Source organism: Juglans microcarpa x Juglans regia, chromosome 5S (genome assembly GCF_004785595.1).
Source record: "Juglans microcarpa x Juglans regia isolate MS1-56 chromosome 5S, Jm3101_v1.0, whole genome shotgun sequence".
NCBI lineage: Eukaryota > Viridiplantae > Streptophyta > Magnoliopsida > Fagales > Juglandaceae > Juglans > Juglans microcarpa x Juglans regia.
Window position 1 is genome coordinate 2,727,022 of NC_054603.1, and position 21,211 is coordinate 2,748,232.

Sequence of the window (21,211 nt, forward strand, 5' to 3'; positions counted from 1 at the left end):
GTCCACAGGCTTTAACATCCTTAAAAGCTGCCAGCTCCCTTATCTTTGAGCAGTAGCAGGATTGCCATAGAATCCTGTTAATAGCCAATTTTTCCCAACTTCAGGATCAAAAATATTTACAGAAATATGGTAATTAGTGTAAGACACCAGTTCTACTGAAATGGAAGACTTCCACATCATTGCTATACCCCCACTACAGCCTCTACAATCCACCACAAAGCTTCTATCAAAGCCCAGATTATTTCTAATTCTTTCAATCATTTCCCTCTTCCTCTTGGTTTCTCTAAAAAAAACAAAATTTGGGCACTTTGTTTTCACCAAAAGGTGAAGCTTTCTAACTGTTCGAGGGTTCCCAAGCCCTCTACAGTTCCAGCTAAGGCACTTCATTGATGCTGGTGGGGCTGCTCCACAACCTCTAGCATCCAATCCTGATTTAAACTCGATTCATGTTTGAGCTCTTCTCTTGATTTTTTTGATTGGCTAGGATTAACACTACATTCACCTATTAGTCTATCTCTTTTCCTACCCCTTGTCTCCATATCCAGAGACGCCATCCCTTCCACTTGGCCTTCTCTTGCTCTTCTTTTCCATCCCATTTTCTTTATTGAACTAGCATCTATATTTATGGATTCCATATTGGTCACTTTGTCAGAGTTAGAAACAGATTTGGTCAAATTGTGCTGATTACCTTGATCCTCCAGGGATAGGTTAGTGTGTTCATGGGGTTCCAAAAATTGCTCCTCTTGATACCCTTTCTGCCCAAGTTGAAGAGCCTCAGTGTTCAAAACAAACTCCTGTTGGGACTCCATATCTTTCTGGTTGTTTGCTACAGGTATGGGTAAAACTAAATCTGAAGGTTGAGGAATTTCAGTACCTTGGTCATCCCCCAGAGATGAGATTGTATCATGGTAGACTCTCAGTACCCTGATATCCTCCTTCTCGGAATGTAATTGATTTGGAATTCCCTGCTTTCTGTTTCCTCTAACCCCATATCTTCTGTCTCCTCTTCCAACAGAGTTAATTGAAGTAGCTCTAAGCCATTGACCATATTGAGCCTTTTCTATAATCTTTGTGTAAGTTCTAGCTCTTGTAACTGCACAAATACGATCTGGATGCTTGAGAATGCCATGAGAATGCCACACTGAAAACATAAAACAGGAAGCCTTTCATATTTGAATTCTATCCATCTTTGAGTCCCATCCAACTTTATCATTCTTCCTCTTGGTAATGGTTTTGTGATATCCAAATTCACTCTAATTCGAAGGAATTTATCCCATCCAATACCTTCTCCATCTACATCAACAGTTATAACATCACCCACAGAGGCTCCAATGCTTTCCCCTCCTTCTATTGTCATGGCTACAAGAGGCAAACCGTGTATTTGAATCCAAAATGGTTCTTGTGTAAAATTGATCTCTTTTGGAGGTGTGTTGCTGTCAAATTCTTGACTACATATCAAGAATTTGTCAAAAGACCAAGGTCTCCCATTAAGCACCCGTTCTATATCCACCTCCTTTTGAAACTCGATTATGAATCTGTTATGCCCCACCTCACTGAAAGCTATCCACCCCTTTGGGTTCCATATTTTTGTCATAGTTGATTTGAATGCTTCCCTGTTTAAGCTTTTTTCCATAAGGAGCAAAATAATCAAGCTTTTTTTACCCCTCAGTATTGATCTCTTGGTATCTTCTTCTGTTAAAGGGATTTCCAATTTTTCTTCCTTTGTGAGATTAAAATCCTCCCACAGTCTCTCTAATTCATCTTCCATGATGAAATTAGATGATTAACGTTTAGTGCTTCTCATATTCAGAGTTGTTTTGCTGAAAAAAAGTACCCACCGCCTTACCTTACCACGAGGAAAGGATAATCGCCTTACCCTTTAGAAAGGAAAGGACAAAATTGCTCTCAAGCTGCTCAAAATTTGGCTAAGTTGAATTCATTACTAGTGCTTTTAAATGATGATTAAAAAAATAGAAAAAAAGAAAGGAGGTTGAGCTCTTAAGGATATCTTGAATGCAAACAAGCACATGAAAAAGGTCTCAAATTAAGCTAGCTTTTACCCTGGAGGAAACGGGTAACGTTCACGATTCACGGGTTCGCGGTTCACGGTTCACGGAAAAAGAACAGCATGCATGTCGAGGAGAAATTCGGAAGAGGGCTTCACGTGAAGCGAATATGCCAGATATCTGTCCCAGTCAGAGATAAGTCAGACGTTTCCGGGTCCCACATGCCGTGATTGCTTTGCTTTGCTTGACTCATTTCCTTTCATTCACCAAGCAAGATACCAACTTTACTATATGAAAAATCGCAGCAATTTTCATGAACCTGGCTCCACCGAGCTGACTCAGGACGCTACAAAGCCGAGCACGGAACGATATTCTAGCTACGCTGTTATCTATCTGACGTGGACTGCATATGTATTTGCACTGGGATGTGACTGGTACACTCCGACTAGTCCCCCAATCTACTTATTTTCGGTGCAAAATGACGTGAGGAATGTGAGCAGACTGCACACACTTTGCAAGTAATGATCATAATAATGTTAGGTTATCATAATAAAATTGATTAATACTGTTATGTTATCGTAATAATATAAGAATAATAATGGATTATATTAGATGTGATTTGAGTATTTAATAATTGATATAAGAGACGTTTCGAGCTTATGCTTGTTGGATATTAATTTTGGACAGCTTCACTCATTTATCAGTATTTAATGATTTAATACTATACTTCTATATAGTATTAAAGTATTTTAATCCAGCTTATAGATTGTTCTCTCCGTGACTTGAACTGTAACGCCATCCTTACTCTAATATCAATCATTAAAGATCTAACCATTGATTTAACAATCTTAATTTTAAAAATTTTAAGATTGTTGGATACTAATTTAAATTAAACTTTTAACTCTCATGATCATAACATTTACACGCTGAAAAACTGTATATCGCTTTACTCTTTATTATAAAAGTGTCGATCTTAACTTAGAAAGAAATCTTATATTCAGATTGCCAACATGTCTAACCTGGAGAATTGCTGGCGGACCAAAATAGAAATGGCAACATGGCTGCCGTGTATCACTGCATTAATTAAAATCAGCATGTTCAATTTGCAGAGGAGCGAGTAAAACCGTGAAAGAACATGAAAAACAAGTAACTTTCAAGGCCCCCCGGCTGGCTTTCTATGTAGAAGTTAGAACCATCCTGCACGGTGCTCATGGGTTTGTTTAAATAAACGACAAAGAAACACAAATATCCTACCCGTATTTTTACAGTGATTGAACAGATAGAACCCCAATCAGGAGCCTTGACTCCAGGTGTCAGGATCTGGAAAGATCGAGTACCCCAGAACATGCACGAGGTTTAACGCTCGACATACTATATAAACCGATCTCTTCCGCTTTTACTCGTCACCTCATTCACTCGTCGAGTCGTGACTCGTGAGCAAAACAGCGTATTTACCGGGTGCTGCTTCGGTGCTCTTCGTTCCTTCAGAGAGCATTACAAGCTCAGGTGTTCTTTCTTTTGAATTCTCTTTCTCTCTCTCTTAGAAAAAAGCGCATTCTGAGCGGCTAAGAGGGTAGAGTTTCGACGCGGCGGCGAGGGATCTACCTGGTGAGTTTTAGAGGAGCTATTAGGTGAACTGTTTGAGTAAATTTAAATTTTGTACTTCATGTCATGCTGTTTTGTGGTATTCGAGCCGTAGCGCTGCGGTGGCCGATGATTTTCGAACCCTTTCGTTGAAGTTGAGGGGCGTTCGTATGAGAAATGAGATGATACTGGGAGTTATTGCTGATCGTTGAGTTTCGTCGTTAGTTTTCTGCGATTATCTTTGATTTTGTTTTGGACTCTGCGTTAGTGAGCTTTCGGTTCTGTCTCTGAAGGAATTTGAACTCCGAAGCGTTTAGGAGATGAATTAATACTCGTGCTTGCAAGGTTCTTGTAGTTATTACATAGATGTGCACTTTCTGGTGGGGATTAGCTAGGCTTCTTCAATAACTGTCTGTTAAAGATATCCCCTTGACTAGATCCGCAGTTCTTTGCCCCCATTTTCTCGCAGATCACGTCGACCGGACGATCACAAACAACTTATATCGAATAATCCCCATTGAATAGATCAATTAATCCAACAGTGTCTATACTCGAAGTTCTGCATAATTAGCGGAACTTGTAAATATAGTCCTTTGAAATTCTGATCGTCATCTTTGTCTCTCTAGAACTTCCTATCCGAAAAACGAAGAAGAACTAAAGGAGACAAAAATCACAACCTTCAAGTTCATTGAAAAGTATATCTTCTAACGTTTCAGTATCATTCGTTGTTTTGAGCAAAAGTTTAAAGTTGAAAGCCGAAAAAGAAAGCTGTGGTCCACCGATGCCCTGTTCAAAAATCATTTTCCCTTTCTGTTTGTTAGTTGTAGCTTCAGCGCGAACCTAAAAAAGAAAAAAAGAAACGATAGCAAAAATTTGGACTTTTTTCGGAAATAGTAGGAAAAAGAACGGTGTATTTACTAATTTAGACGAAGCAGGAATTTTTTAATTCAATTTTCTTTTACTTAAATGGTGTAGTTTCTACATTATAAAATATCCGAGTATACCGATAAGCTTCCGTAGGAATTACGAGCCCCCAGGTTCATACTATATATAATCTCCGTTCGACAATTTCTCGTCTCTTTTATTGTTATTATACCTCAATGTTGAGAAAGAAAAAAAATTATGATGTCGTTTAATCGTGATATTAGTTCAGCTTCTTTGTTTGATCGAGCTCGTGGCATTTCTGTCTGTTTTCTTTGGTTTTATGCTATGTTAGCAGTTTCATTCACTGATGATGTTATATATGGTGGGACAGTAGTACTTAAGCAGCTCAAAAATGACGGTCACACCGAAGATCTCCATCAACGATGGGAACCTTGTGGTTCAGGGAAAGACCATATTAACTGGAGTGCCTGATAACATTGTGCTGACTCCAGGTTCAGGTTTGGGGCTTGTCGCTGGTGCTTTCATTGGTGCCACGGCTTCCAATAGCAAAAGCCTCCATGTGTTTCCCATAGGTGTTTTAGAGTAAGTTCTATTCCTTCATTGATAATCCACTATGATGCATTCATGGATTTTATGAGTAGAATAAATCGTCTGCTGCTATTGATCTGAATACTTGCTGTCAACTCTGCTAGCATATAATGATATAATAATTCAATGCAAAATGAAATGAAATAGAACGGTTTGTTAAATTCATAATATCAATTTGATATTACTTTATTTTATATTAATTTTATGCAATGCCATGATTCATTTTAACTCCCAAGTTTTTGAGCATATGCGCACTTTTCCTCATCTGGATTCTAGTTACTTAGATGAATATTGGTTAAAATTTGAAGCATTACAAATTTCAAACTGATTTGTGTGGCAGGGGTCTTCGATTCATGTGTTGTTTCCGGTTCAAGCTGTGGTGGATGACTCAAAGAATGGGGACATCTGGGAGAGATGTTCCTCTGGAGACCCAATTCATGCTTGTAGAGAGCAAAGACGACAATGAGGGAGGCAACGGAGATGACACCCCAACCATCTACACTGTCTTCCTCCCGCTCCTTGAAGGCCAGTTCCGTGCTGTTCTGCAAGGCAACGACAATAATGAGATAGAGATTTGCCTTGAAAGTGGTGAGTAGATCATGGCCATCAAAAAGTATCTGGTGTAGGCACTACACACCTTTCCCGTCATACCATTATTTTTTAAGGCCATATCTTCCGTTATCGAGTCCCATCCCGCTGCCAATAAAGAAGACAAACCAGTCATATGTGGGGTGGAGCTGAGAATAATGCATATTCTAGCTTGCTGTTATCTATCTGACGTGGACTGTATATGTAGTGGGATGTGACTGGTCCACTCCGACTAGTCTTGGTATGGGTCCCCCCACCCAAACAATCTTGGGTTGCCTCTTACTAATCATATTTACTTATTTTCGGTGCAAATGACGTGAGAAATGTGAGCAGAGTAGCAGACTGACACATTTTGCAATTAATGATCATAAAAATGTTAGGTTATCATAATAAAATTGATTAATAATATTATGTTATCGTAATGAAATAAGAATAATAATGGATTATATTAGAAGTGATCTTCAATAGTTGAGTTTTTAACCATTGATATTAGAGACAGGTTTCGATCATAAGACTGTCAGATATTAATTTTGGCCAGCTTCACTCATCTATATTGTTCCCTCTGTGACTTGAGCCCGTGATAAGATTTCTATTATGATATCAATTGTTAAAAACTCATCTATTGATTCAACAATCTTCTAAAAACTGTTAGATACTAATTTAATTTAAACTTTTAACCCTCGGTATCATAACATTTACACGCTTAAAAACTGTGTATCTCACTTTACTCTTTATTATATGAGTGTCGACATTAACTTAGAAAGAAATCTTATATTCAGATTGCCAACATGTCTAACCTGGAAAATTGCTTATATTCAGTCATATGTGGGTGGAGCTGACACTAATGCAAACACAATCCGGCTGGAGAAACTGAATGACTCTATGATTCAAATGAATCAATTAATGGAGTTTATAGCATTTGGGGAAGAAAAAGTAGTCGAAAGAATGGAAACGACTTGTTTTTTGTGGTGTGTGATTTGGTTTTGCAGGAGATAGTGCTGTTGAGACAAGTCAAGGCCTTCACCTTGTCTACATGCATGCTGGAACTAATCCCTTTGAAGTTATCACCCAGGCTGTGAAGTGAGTCCTTTAAGTTCCCTTGACTGATTTTCTTCTCCTGCATTTAGATCGATTTCTTTCCTTTTGCATCATGTCAAAAATATACTGAAAGCTAATTGTTTTTCAGCTTTTCTGTTGTTAACAATATCAGAAGGATCTTGGATTAGGACAATCTTTTTTATTCCTACTTTCTAGAGAATGAATCATGACTCCTTAGTTGTTCTTTAAAACAGGGCTCTAGAAAAACACATGCAAACTTTTCTTCATCGTGAGAAGAAAAAGGTAATTACACCTCTGTTTATTTATGGTCAATTGATATAACGCAAAACTTAACGAGTGCAGAAATTATTGAAAATAAAAGTTCGAATGAAAAGCAAGTTGATCCGTTAATTATAAGATATGTCAGGATGAATCTCTTGATAATCTTGCGCTGATTCTATGCAGTTGCCTTCTTTTCTCGACTGGTTTGGCTGGTGCACATGGGATGCTTTCTATACTGATGTCACTGCTGAGGGTGTTGTAGAAGGGCTTAAAAGGTAATTCAGTGCAGAGGAGCTTTTTCTTTGCCACACTTGTTTTTGAAAGTTCAAAAATAACAAGCATAGAATGTTAAGTCACTGAGTTGTACCCTGGAACAATTGCAGCTTATCCGAGGGAGGGGCGCCTCCAAAATTCCTAATTATAGATGATGGTTGGCAACAGATTGAAAATAAATCCAAGGATTCTAATACTGTTGTACAAGAAGGAGCGCAGTAAGATCCCTCTCTCTCTCTCTCTCTCTCTCTCTCTCTCTCCCCCCAATGCATGCACACTTTGAGTGAAGTGGCATATAACATGATTACTTTTCTTTCTTGTTTTTTCCCAACAAGGACTCTCCATATTGGGTAATTTTTCCCTTCATTTTAGTAATTTTCTTGTCAGTGTCATGTAGTATAGGAGAGCTGTGAAGCATTGGGTTGCCGTTTTATTTGTTTTGAGACTCCTTGTTTTTCAATTGGAGGTGCTATTAAGCTGGCACAAGAAAATTCATTATAAAGATTTGACAGTAATCAGTTTTATGTTGATCTCTGTTGGGCTTCTCGATGTTGGGCTTCTCGAGACAGCCAGTATAATTTCTACATATGAACCCCATTTTAGACCACCAACTAGAATTGTGAAGCGTAACCAAAGAACCAGAGAGTTTTAACCCAATAGGTATCAAGGGGTTCATTTTCCTGTGGCCAATGTTTTCCACTTGTGGATAGATGATAGCTTCAGCCCGTGGGTGGAGATGTGGAGTGGCATGGATGAGGGTTTAGTAATCCCAATCTTTCTAAGCAGAAGCTGACAGAAGGGTCTAGCTTTGGTACATGCACTGTTATGAGTCCTGAGAGGCAACTATTTTAATCAGTATGTCCTGAACATATTCATAACTTGAGCACCCTACCTAAAGGCTAAAATTTTTTGTAGAAATTTGGCATTTGCCCGGTCTTTTTTCTGTCTGCATGTGCATAACGCAGTATAGTATAAGTTGAATCTATTGTCATTCTTATTTTGCATCCATTTTTGCTCACCCTACCTAAAGGCTGCAATTTTTTGTAGAACTTTGGCATTGGCTCGGTCTTTTTTCTGTCTGCTTATGCATAACATAGTATAGTATAAGTTGGATCTATTGTCATTTTTCTTTTGCATCCATTTTTCCCTCTTGGATTTTTTGTCCTGATCAAAGCGGTTAGTTATTGATTCATTGAATAATTTTTTTGATGCAGGTTTGCTAGCAGGCTGACAGGAATAAAAGAGAATACAAAATTTCAAAAGAATGGCCAGAACAAGGACCAGGTCTCAGGCTTGAAGCAAGTTGTAGATGAATCCAAGCAACATCACAACGTCAAGTAAGTGATACCATGATCTTCTGTTAGTATTGTTGCATATCACATATGTACCATCCCGGAAAACAGATCAGAGCTGCAAACCATTCTCCTAAATGGCCTGGCCAAAATCTACTTGCTCTACTTGCTACAATCTTAGATAGATTGGTTAATTTAGCAGCAGTAATTTGCAGTTTTCTAAGCGTCTCATTGCGCATTATAGCCACTCATAAAAATATTTGATTTTCTTCCAATTAACCCCCAGTGATTGAGGAGATTTGAAAAGTTATATACATCTTCTATATTTGAAAAGATGTGCATTATACATCTTCTATTTCATGGCTTCTCAGTATGCTATAGCTTTAATTAATTCTAAAACTTGCGGTCATACTCTGGAGTCTGGACACTAGAGGAGAAATTTACTTATTTCTATGACTGGAGTTAAATAACCAGTAACTATTCCTACACAGGTAGTTTAGAACAGAATATCTGTCCAGGCAAGGAGGAAAGAGTTAAATATTTTTGAAGTATAATATTGTTCAAAAAGTGGTTCAATCCCTGTAGTGTATTTCATTCGAGAACTTTGAAGATGAGTGTTTTAATGGACCAAAAAGTACAGTGAGGTTGGATTTGCTTTTATTCCTTTAGTAAGGAAAGAACATTCCTAGGAAATAGGGTACTTTACTCATGTCATGAGTGTAATTTCTGTTGTTTGTTTGTGCAGATATGTGTATGTCTGGCATGCTCTAGCTGGTTACTGGGTGGAGTGAAACCAGCGGCTGCTGGTTTGGAGCACTATGAGACTGCTCTTGCGTACCCAGTGCAGTCCCCTGGTGTACTAGGCAACCAACCAGACATAGTCATGGACAGCTTGTCTGTTCATGGTCTGGGCCTGGTGCATCCGAAGAAGGTTTTCAACTTCTATAATGAGCTTCATGCATACTTGGCTTCGTGTGGAGTAGACGGAGTAAAAGTTGATGTGCAGAACATTATTGAGACTATGGGTGCTGGCCATGGTGGAAGGGTTTCTCTTACACGTAGCTACGTCCAGGCCCTAGAGGCCTCAATTGCTCGGAACTTCCCTGAGAATGGATGCATTGCTTGCATGTGTCACAACACAGATGGGATGTATAGTGCCAAGCAGACTGCTGTTGTGAGAGCTTCTGATGACTTTTACCCTCGGGACCCTGCTTCCCACACTATCCATATTTCCTCTGTTGCTTACAACTCGCTCTTCCTCGGGGAATTTATGCAACCTGACTGGGATATGTTCCATGTAAGTAAAAATAAATCATTTTCTGCCTTTAATTGCTTGTTTTTCAAGCCTGGGCCCTGATTGGTTTAAGCTGATGTTTGCAGAGTCTACACCCAGCAGCGGATTATCATGGTGCTGCTCGTGCAATTGGTGGATGCCCAATATATGTTAGGTATTGCACATGAATTTGTGGTCTATACATGAAAATAAAAAAGTGATAATTGTAATGGGAAATACTTTTGTGTTGTTTATAACATATGATCATAAGAAGTTTTTAATCCAAGGCTCTTTACTTATTTTTCATAGTGATAAGCCTGGCAATCACAACTTTGAACTTCTGAAGAAACTGGTCCTCCCTGATGGTTCAGTTCTCCGTGCTCAGCTACCTGGTAGACCCACCCGTGACTGTCTCTTTTCTGATCCAGCTAGAGATGGAACCAGGTTTATTACTCTTTTCCGTCACCATTGCATTGAGCCAACATATAGAGATTCACCAAAAGTACTCATCTAAACATTTTTTTGGCAGCTTGCTCAAAGTATGGAACATGAACAAATGCTCTGGAGTAGTAGGTGTGTTCAACTGTCAAGGTGCAGGATGGTGCAAGATTGAAAAGAAGACTCGCATCCATGATGCATCTCCCGGTACACTCACTTGTTCTGTCCAGGTTGCTGATGTTGAACTCATGGATCAGGCTGCTGGTGCCAATTGGAATGGGGAGACAGTAGTTTATGCATATGGATCAGGTAATTTCATCTTTGAGGCAACTATTTTTGACTGGTGTCTCTGAAGAAAAATAGACCCATAGGCGCCATGGAGAGCAAGTTGATGCATGATAGCATAGCATAACAAAACTTAAAGTCAATGGGAAAAGCAAATTGGGCTCATATATCTTTTCAAAATGAGGAGCTCTTGGTAAAATTCTATTTTACAATACTCGTTTCTGAAAAGTTCTAACCAACTCTACATCCTGAATTTTAGGAGACGTGATTCGCTTGCCAAAAGGTGCTTCACTGCCAGTGACACTGAAAGTTCTCCAGTATGAACTTTACCACTTCTGTCCTCTTAAGGTGAGCCTTTGTGAACACCCTTTCTAGTTTTTCTTTTTTCCTCAGCCTTCCCAAAAAATACTGAATATTCCGATTCTCTGTGATACAGGAAATCACATCCAGCATTTCATTTGCGCCAATAGGCCTGCTTGACATGTTCAACACTGGCGGTGCTCTGGAGCAGGTAGAGATCCATGTAGCTTCGGACAGGAAACCCGAGCTCTTTGTTGGTGAAGTTTCCTCAGAACTGACCACTTCTCTTGGTGAGAATCGATCTCCAACTGCAACAATTGCCCTCAAAGTCAGGGGATGTGGACGGTTCGGTGCTTACTCTTCCCAGCGTCCATTGAAGTGCACAGTGGGAAATGCTGAGACTGATTTCAACTATGATTCTGCGATTGGCTTGGTAACCTTTAACATCCCAATCCCAGAAAAAGAGATGTACAGATGGCCTCTAGAGATCCAAGTTTAAGTAGTTCAAATGCTATGATATTTGTCAACTAGAACCATCCCACTATTAGGGAGAGAGGATGGAGTTGGCACATGTTCTGATGGTCTGTATGTACTGCAGAGATAGGGAGTGAGGGTAAAAGCCTTTGCATTGGAATAACTCGGACGAACTATATTCGTAGTCCGTTTCTCTTTTAATAAAAATGCTTATCCCAAATCTCCATTACAAGCTGGTTGAGAGCTCTCAGCAATGATTGACAGTATGAAACCTGAAGATATATAGCTAGTCATATTTGTATCTACAAGTTGTCTAATTGCATGCATTCATGTTGCTTTCCTAAAGGCTGAAACACTGATTCCATGGCCTGGCTCCGTCTTTCAAAACTCATGGGATCAAACTTGTAGCTACTGATACAGTTGGTACTAAACAGAAGGAACAAGGGAAAAACAACCAGACACATGTCCAGGGTTAGTGGAGTGCTCAAAGAATAAACTTTTGTGATGAACTAGTTAATAATCAGTGCTTGTAAATTTCTAGTTTCTTGATGCTTATTTACACCATGTAAAATGAAAACAAAACAAAAAACTACAACACGAATAATGTTTGCAGGGGATTAGGAAGCACTCATAGTTAAAAAAAATGTTCTTACTCTCAATGAAAAAAATAGATAAATATGAGATCTATATAAAAAAAAAAAAAAATTTATTTTTTTAACGATGAACTTCATGCACTCTTTGGAGTGTGATTTAGCACTCCAAATTGTTTGTCAGTGTAGATGATGCTTATATAGAACTGCTACAAAGATAAAGAGATTATATAAAAGTAAATTCACAAATTGGCGTGAATTCATGATACTTTTTAGATTTATTTTATAATAAAAATAATTTTTATAATTTGATGTATCAAATCAAGTTACATTAATTTATAATTTATTTTCGTGTAATCCTTGTGGCTAAATGCCTCTCAACCCAAGCAGCGAGTTCTCAACACAAAAATGTTAATCACTAATCTGCGTCTCTCCACATGGGCTTTGTATCCTGGCCAGATGATCAGGAAGTCAGCCCATGGGTTGTCAATGGCTAGTTTGACCAGCGAAGATGTGTAGACTTTAATGGCCACTTGCATGGCATGTGTATCTACTTGCATGGCATGTGTATCTACTTGCAATATTTCAGATAATGCTAAAGTGATCCAGTGGTACTACTAGCTATCCAAAATCTTGGAATTATCACCTGAAAAGGTTAGAATATTCATCTGATCAATGCATGCATGCAAGTTATAACGGCATGCGTTGGAGCTAGCAAAATTCAGAATCTGAATGCCCAATTAGATATCGTTTCATCTCAAATCGTACCTGGATCGAACATTTTTCATGTAGATCACAGGAACCTATATAAATCGTCTCTCTCTAGCTATTCTATTATAATAACTGCCTATCTAATTATAAATAATAATTTTTATTATTTTTTTATTAACTTTTCTTATTTTTTTATTAAGTCCTGTTTTATTAAAAAATTTTTAAAACTTTTAACTATTTGACTTGTAGCTGTCTTGTAGAATTTAATGAAGGATTATGTTTTATCAAAAGGTCCTTAATAGTCCTACGACGCATATGAATTGACGTCTCTTTTTCATGTCCTTTTTATTTTGACAGTATACTCATTTTCCTTTCTTTTTGTTTCAATTTTTTGAAATAAAAAATTAAATAATATTTTATTATTATATAGAAAGTAAATAGATAATCCAATATGGATGCAGGTCAATATTCGTATTTTGTTGAAATTTAGATTTTTTTAATCTTTATTTTTTGTCTTTCTTTAACCTTGTATATATTTTCTTTTTTCAGATAAAAAAGCTACTGACTTTTTCACATTTTTTTCATTTAAATCATTATGTCAGTTGCACTCCGGAGTTAATGCACCTGAGGCCGTTCGCACGCGTGTATATATATATATATATATATATATATATTTTTTATAACACATATGTAATGAATACAAAAGCTGATCATATGATCGTGACGTGCTTCTCACTTCAATACCAAGCCATAACCATCTCATGATTCTCATCGAGATAATTCCTTGCGCTTTGGAGTATCTTTCCTCTTCCACACACAAGTTAAAGGCGAATTAATAATGGGGCAACAAAGACATGACCATCATCTGCTCCCATTTTTGTTTATCATGATGATGATGATCTCTTTCAATAATAATATTTCATGTTATAGCAGCGCTTCGCAGGAACTACTGGAAGACGATCGTCACCTACTTGGTCCTTATGGTCCTCATGATCATGATCAATCTCATCATGGGTATGATTCTCAAGCATATCCTTCGTATAACTTCATGATCAGTACCATTTTGAACGACGAGTTTAAGGAGGACTTGATCGAGGAAATAACTCATGATGTCCTCATGAGTTTGAAGAGGCTTGATCGTAGAGTGGATAGCATTTCTTCGTCGGTTAAAACAGTAATTAATGTGAACGATTTTATTAATGGAGCTCAAGGTGATGATGATGGTACTCATCATGACGACACAGAGGTACGTACTCATCTAATTAGATTTATATATAATTAAGAACCCTAAAAATACAAATAATTATTGTATATTTAATTTGCTTGAATTACGTACGATGGTCTTTCCTTCAAGCTGTCTTTTAGTGATTCCTTTTATTGGACTACGACCAATCACGTACGTGATGCTTTGAGCACATGAATACACAATATAATTGGCAGTCGTGCAAGCCGTCTAATGCTAATCTAACAAGTATTTATACATATATACACATGAATATATATTTCTGATCACTTTTCTTTTAAATTAATGGACTACTTTTTTATAAAGTGACACTAATTAACTGTAAGATTTTGATGTAAGCATATATGCCTACATCAAAATCTTATAAAAAATATTAATTTGAAATATATTTATATGCATATTCTGCATGCAAATTAACTATCATGATCCTGATCTTCCTTTCTATATATGGGAACTTTCTTTAGATATAACGTCCATGGTTAATCTAGCTTATATATAATTTCAGGCATTTAAGAAGGCTTGGGAGGTAGCGTGCTCATCATCATCTGAAGGAGTTGTTGTTCTGGTGGTGCCTCATAAAAAATATGGTCTTAAGCCAATCAGATTCTCAGGTCCTTGCAAATCTGATCTTACTATGCAGGTATATATATATTTATATATATATATATATATATTATATAATATCATGTATATATCAGACATCATAAATTAATCTATTTTTCAAAGATTTCAAGAAGTATATATCAATATTATATGAGTAATAATTATATATATATATATATATATTAAAATTGCCAGATTTCTGGAACCGTAGAAGCATCTGAGGATCAATCAGACTACAGCCAAGATGGCAGGCACTGGTTGCTGATTGAGAGAGTTGAAAATTTATTCGTCGAAGGTGGTGGAACCATCGATATGGCAATGGGAAAATGTGGTGGCAAAACTCATGCAAAATCAATAAAACTCTGGTATGCATGCCAAGCTAGCTAGCTGCTAGCTATATATCTACTTTGTTACAATAAATAATTATCTAACTATGAATAGTAACTTTTGTTGTTTTTCCATTAACTTTTTTTTTTTTTTGTTAAATTCGTTAAGTCCTGTTTTACCAAAATGTCTTTAAAACTCCTGATCATTTGACCTATGGCTCCCTTGTAGAATTTAATGAAGGATCATGCATGTTTTACCAAAATGTCCTTAATAGCCTCGCGACGCACATGAATTGACGTCTATTTTTCATGTCATTTTTGTTCTGACAATTTACTCATTTTCCTTTCTTTTTGTTTCATTTTTTAAAAATAAAAAAGTAATAATATTTTATTATTATATATAGAGTAAATAGATAATCTAATATAGATGTAAACCAATATTCATACTTTGTTGAAGTTAAGATTTTTTTTAGTCTTAATTTTTTTTTATCTTTCTTTAATATTGTATTTTCTTTTCTCAAACAAATAAGCTACTGACTTTTTCACTTTTTATTATTATTTAAATCATTATGTCAGGTGCATCCGGCCCAGGGCTAATGCACCCAGGGCCATTCTCTAGTGTGTAAATATATATATATATATATGTGTGTGTGTGTCATGTGTGTGTGTGTATATATTAGGAACCCAATAATTATATTTATGTTTTCATCAAGTAATTCCTAATTCTTTGCCCCAATCAAAAGTGCTGATGAAGATTCCTATTCATATTTCATTGCATGTGGCAGCCTTGCAAGAATGCACCAACGGTATGTTTTTTTCCTCCTTTATTTATTGGGGAAATTCTTTTTGATATATATATATATATATATATATATATGTCTTGATTCTTGAGCAGCTAGCTAGCTAGCGTTACATTATTAATACATGCAATATTGACTAATAAATATTGTTTGTTATACTGACTAATGTGTCATATTTTAAATAATAGATGAGTAAACCATATACATGAGTAAACCACTAAAATTATTTCCTTCATTGATCGATCTTCGTAATTGGCAGGCAATAACCTTCAATCAATGCACAAATTTGATTGTGAAGAACCTGAAGATCCAAAACGCGCAACAAATTCATGTTTCTTTTGAAAAATGCATGAACGTTCGAGCTTCCTATCTGATTGTAACTTCTCCAGAGAAAAGCCCCAACACAGATGGAATTCATGTTACACGTACTCAAAACATCCACATATCAAGCTGTGTTATACGAACAGGTATGCATGTGTGTGTGTGTATATATATATATATATATATATGACTAAATTAATATAGTAATTAAATTGGAGTAATTAAAGCCATTCATATTGCACGTCAGTACGTACTTATATATATAATTTGATTCATTGATCATCATTAATATTTCTTATATATGTTTGAGAAGGTGATGATTGTATTTCTATTGTAAGTGGATCCCGAAAGGTGCGAGCCACGAACATAGCCTGTGGACCAGGTCATGGAATCAGGTTTCAAATTCTATACTGTACATGAATAACTTGCTTGGCCAGTACTACTTCCATGATATCAATCAATTAATTATATATGTCCTAATATTATTTTGACCATCTGATCATCATGATGATCAGTATCGGAAGCTTGGGCTCTGGAAATTCGGAAGCTCATGTATCAGAAATATTCGTGGATCGAGCTAAGCTTTCTGGAACCACAAATGGAGTGAGGATCAAGACATGGCAGGTCGTACGTACTTGATATATGCATGCTAGTCTTTTAATTTGTTTATAATTAATTATATAATAGCTAGCTTTACATTCAATCATGAGTCCATGCATCTAATTAATTAATTTGTCTTAACATTGATCAGGGAGGGGTCAGGAAGTGCAAGCAACATCAAATTCCAGAACGTTGAAATGCATAATGTGACTAACCCAATAATAATAGACCAAAACTACTGTGACCAAGACCAAGCATGCAAAGAACAGGTAATTAAAGATCGATCATGTCTTTGTCCCACAAGTCCACATCATCATGTATGTATATACAGCTAGCAACAAGAAATATATATCTAACATACGTACATACATACATATATATATATATATATATATGTATGATTTAATTATCGCATGCATGCAGCACTCAGCTGTTCAAGTAGAAAATGTGATTTATGAGAACATTCAGGGGACAAGCACTTCTGATGTGGCCATTAAATTCGATTGCAGCAAGAGCTTTGGGTTTTGTTGCAAAATATTAACTTGGAAGGTGGTGGAGGGAAAATAGCAAAAGCTCTCTGCCGTAACGTGAAATTGGCTGACAAAGGAATTGTATCCCCACGGTGCCCTCAAGAAAGCAGCCATTATTGTACAATATGATCACACTGACTTGCCATTTATAATCTATATATATATTGTCATTTTCAGTTTTATATTTTATCATTTTATTGACAATGGCTACGTGCCATGATGTTGTTCGTGGCTACTATTTATGTATAAACTGGTTAATTTATGAGAACGATCGATCACTTAAAATTTATCACATCAACACAACACGTATAATAAAAATGATAAAATTTAAAATAAAAAATCAGCATTGCTATATAGAATATATATCTTTTTCCTTTTGTGACAATACTTTTGAAAAAGAGTAGAGTCTATTATTAAAAAAATATTACTTTTTATATGAGTCTCGTATTTATTTATTTTTTTAAAAGTGATTGTACGACGCTTATTCATGACTACAACTATTATTTCTCTTAAGAGTTAATGTAGAATAAACCAGAATAAGTGTAGGGATTTAAATACATGGTACGTACTAGGGAACCACCTTTTACATCGGCCTTCTACTTTCTACATCTAAAAAGTTTATAATATAATCTCACAATTAATTAATTCGATCTCTCTTGTCCTTTGATTCATCTTTTTTATTGTTTATTATCGTTATTCAAGTACGTTAGCAAAGGATCAGAATTACAACTCCGACAAATGCTCGCGTTGTTGGCCACAATCTGTTCATAAAATGCTGAAATTTAGCTACATAAGGAAAGAAATTATGCATTAGTGGAGCTAGCTGGACACTTATCCCGTAACAAAAAGGAAAAATGAAACTCTCATCCAGGAAAAAAGGAAGACTGATCAAAACCCACTTCATGTGGAAAGCAATGATCATGAGTTGTAAGGGACATACATCATTTTGCTAATTATAGTAAAAAAATTAATAATATAATGCATGCTAGCTAGCTAGATGATGCATGCCTTGTCTTCACTGAGCTAAAGCTCTGTGATAAGCTGGGAATAGGAGCACTCACATGTTGGATTTCAGCCATAATCTCCACCTTCATTTTTTTGCTTCTTCTGCTAGGTTGGTTTTGCCTCCTCTAGAGGGGCTGCAGCTGGAACTCCACCATCGATGCAGCTCCTACACCTCCTTTCTACCCATCCTTCTATGTCGTTCTCCCCGTTTCTTCCGAAATGCCGTCCACCGCACAGCCGAGCAACGATGCCTGCTATGACACCCACAATCGTGATCGCTGCTAGAACTACCAACAGCGTCTCGATTGATCTGTTCGTGTAGTGTTTTGGCTCCACCTCTGTCGTTGGTGCCCCTACTAGTGGAGGCTGCGGATCATGTAGCCCTACTTGTAGAGTCCCCAAGAACACAACCATGACCATGAGTGTGAGCTAATGTTTCTCTATCTGATCTTTTGCCATGGTTTCTTTATAATATTGAAGAAGCAGAAAAAGAGAGTCCAAATACGTGATTTCAGCAACATGTACACGTGATTAGTAATCAGAAAAAGGATGTACTGCACATGTGAAAATGAGTGGCTTAAATAGTACTAAAAGGAAGTACTGAATTAGAAAGTAGGGAGACAGAAATATATAGATTATGCAGAATGGAGGGGATTGGGATAGAAAAAGGAAAATGTTGTGTACTAAACTTGAAGAAATTTCTGAACCTAACTCGTCTCATAAAATTAGTTCTATAAGAGAGAATTATCCATTTTTTATAAACATATACATGACCTTATTTACAGACACAATATGATATTATTCCTCAATAAAACCGGCCTTATCTTATGCTTAACAATAATGAAACTGTGAATGATTAGGTTAGAAATGGGAGAAACTGAAGAAACATTCCTGCAACACAAACTAAAATGAAGGAAAGAGTTTGTTTGTTTGTTTTTTTCATTTTTTTATTCATATTTTTTAATATATTTAAATATTTAAAAAAAAAATACCAATACACTTAAAAATCACTTTCTTAATCATTAAGTAAAAAATAAAAATAATTTTTTTTCCTCCAACAGTCAAGTAGAGCGATAAAAATAACTGTAAGAAAACTGCTTATTTATAATCAGTTAATTCAAGCGAAATAACTATTTATAGTTAAAATGAGTCTATTTTAATCACAAATAATTTTTTCATTATAATTAAATGATCACAAAAATTTATTTTATTGTAGTGAATTGATGGACAAAATAGCTTTTTCCAAAAGATTTTGGAATTGCTATGTGTTTATGTAATAATGTAAACCAAGCGGAATCCGTTGATCTCTTTTCCCAAGTACATGTCTCAACAATATCACGTGCATTCTGTTTCATGAAATTTTGTGACTCCGAGAAACCAAATAAATATTGTCGTTGTTGTTTTTTTCTTCTCGTGACTTTGCCTAGCTAGTTTGTTTTGTTTTTGTTTTTGTTTTTGTTGTTGTCTTTCTTCACTCCTCTGTACGCAACTAGGTTTGTCCTGGCTAGAGATGTGCGACCCGCGGGGAACTTTATTCCCCACGCTCAAGAGCGACGACCAGTTTCTAATTGGTCAACTTGTATGAATATGTGGATATTTATACATCCGAAAGAAAAATACATATATGAAAAAGAAAAGAAAGAAAAATCCTAATGGTTACTGTAGCATGGTCCTTGTTTTTATTATCATTTATACTCATGCTCTCAAGATCCTGCCACGTCATCTAATTTTCGTCCTTCTCAACTACCATATTTGAATGAAACAATAGATTACAATTTGTCTTAACATTGAGAATTAAACGAGTACATTCAAACTATAAAATTTTTAAATTCCTTTTTATATATAATATATTATTTTATATAATAATTATATACGTTAATTAATTATGTAACTTTGATATGATATATCACCATTCACCATATAAAATATAAAATAATATATGTTATCAATTAATTAATATATCATATGATAATATATGTTATTATATGTAGATACATACTCTACTATTTATACATAATTAAAGTAATTAGGTATTTTTTTTAAGTTGCAAGTAAGCATAAATAATCTATGGACAATAAAATTTTTTAATATTCATTAATCATAGATAAAATGTTAGAATTTTAATATAGGCTATTATGAATACTAAAGTACTAAGTTAGTAACTATTAATGTAAGAGATAAAATATAACAGACTCATGATATTTCCTAGCCTAGCCCAATGGGGGGAGACTCATCAGTAGGAAAGAAAGAGAGGGAAGGAGGGGATAAAGAGCTGAGGGAGTGCAGAGTGTTAGGAGAGAAAATGAGTGAAGTGACATAAAGCAAATGGGGCAGGAGATAAAATGGACGAACACATACGACTTCAAGGGCTTTTGGCCAGGCTTTTTTGAGACTTCAAATTCTTCGACCTCACTACAAAGACTCCAGTAAAAGGATAAAAATCAGAGGATAGAATTCAGATCTCCATTGTACAGTGAAGACGAAAGACCATGAAAGATTATAAACAAGCATATTATAGTTGATTCTCCCGTCCTCAAACCCCCGTAGACGTAGATCTAGTACCAAACCACGTAAATCTGTATGTCTCCCTCTATTCATTTTCTCTGCATTTATTTACTGTTCACCACCATGAATGTATGCACGGACACAGTACAATTACATTGAATTACTATTGGGGGCTCCAAACAACACCAATCAAGGCCTAGAACAACCTCAGCGGGGCCATGAATGTATCTTTCTCCCCTCTAGGCTTGTTGTGTCATTTTTAGGCGTTAACAATTAACATCATAAGTATAAATATAATTAATTATTTTTTTAATAAGTTAGTTACATATTTCATATTAAAGAGCTCACTTAATTTTAATTTTACTAATTTAATTAATTTTTTATATTAATTTATCTATCAGAAAAAGAAAAGAGAAAAAAAATATTCATAGACCGATTCAGACGGATTGGACCAAAATCTTTGATCCATGATCTGTCAAACTAGACTGGTCCGATTGTACCCCAAATATTTAGTTAGGAACCTCTTTTCCATGTGCCCAACTCTCAAACATTAACGTTGGACTTGCATACATAAAGCAATAACCAAACTCTTCTTTTGAGTACGATTGGACCTACTATGGACTCGGGGAGCCGAGTGTTCTACTTACTAAGTTGGACCTTACTTCTCTTAT

General features: G+C 36.0%; 1 protein-coding gene and 1 pseudogene across 1 annotated transcript; both read left to right on the top strand.

Annotated features, from left to right (window-relative positions):
- Window positions 1-3,403: 3,403 nt before the first annotated feature.
- Window positions 3,404-11,526, top strand: LOC121268383 (probable galactinol--sucrose galactosyltransferase 2). The gene is given in 15 exon segments (XM_041172640.1): window positions 3,404-3,614; window positions 4,837-5,057; window positions 5,404-5,651; window positions 6,641-6,731; window positions 6,944-6,992; window positions 7,155-7,246; window positions 7,355-7,462; window positions 8,459-8,581; window positions 9,282-9,316; window positions 9,319-9,833; window positions 9,917-9,984; window positions 10,119-10,253; window positions 10,339-10,556; window positions 10,792-10,880; window positions 10,969-11,526. Coding segments are annotated over 14 exon segments (2,325 nt in total). The 5' UTR covers window positions 3,404-3,614; window positions 4,837-4,866; the 3' UTR covers window positions 11,332-11,526.
- A 1,887-nt stretch (window positions 11,527-13,413) lies between these two features.
- Window positions 13,414-16,722, top strand: LOC121268386 (annotated as a pseudogene).
- The last annotated feature ends 4,489 nt before the right edge of the window (window positions 16,723-21,211 follow it).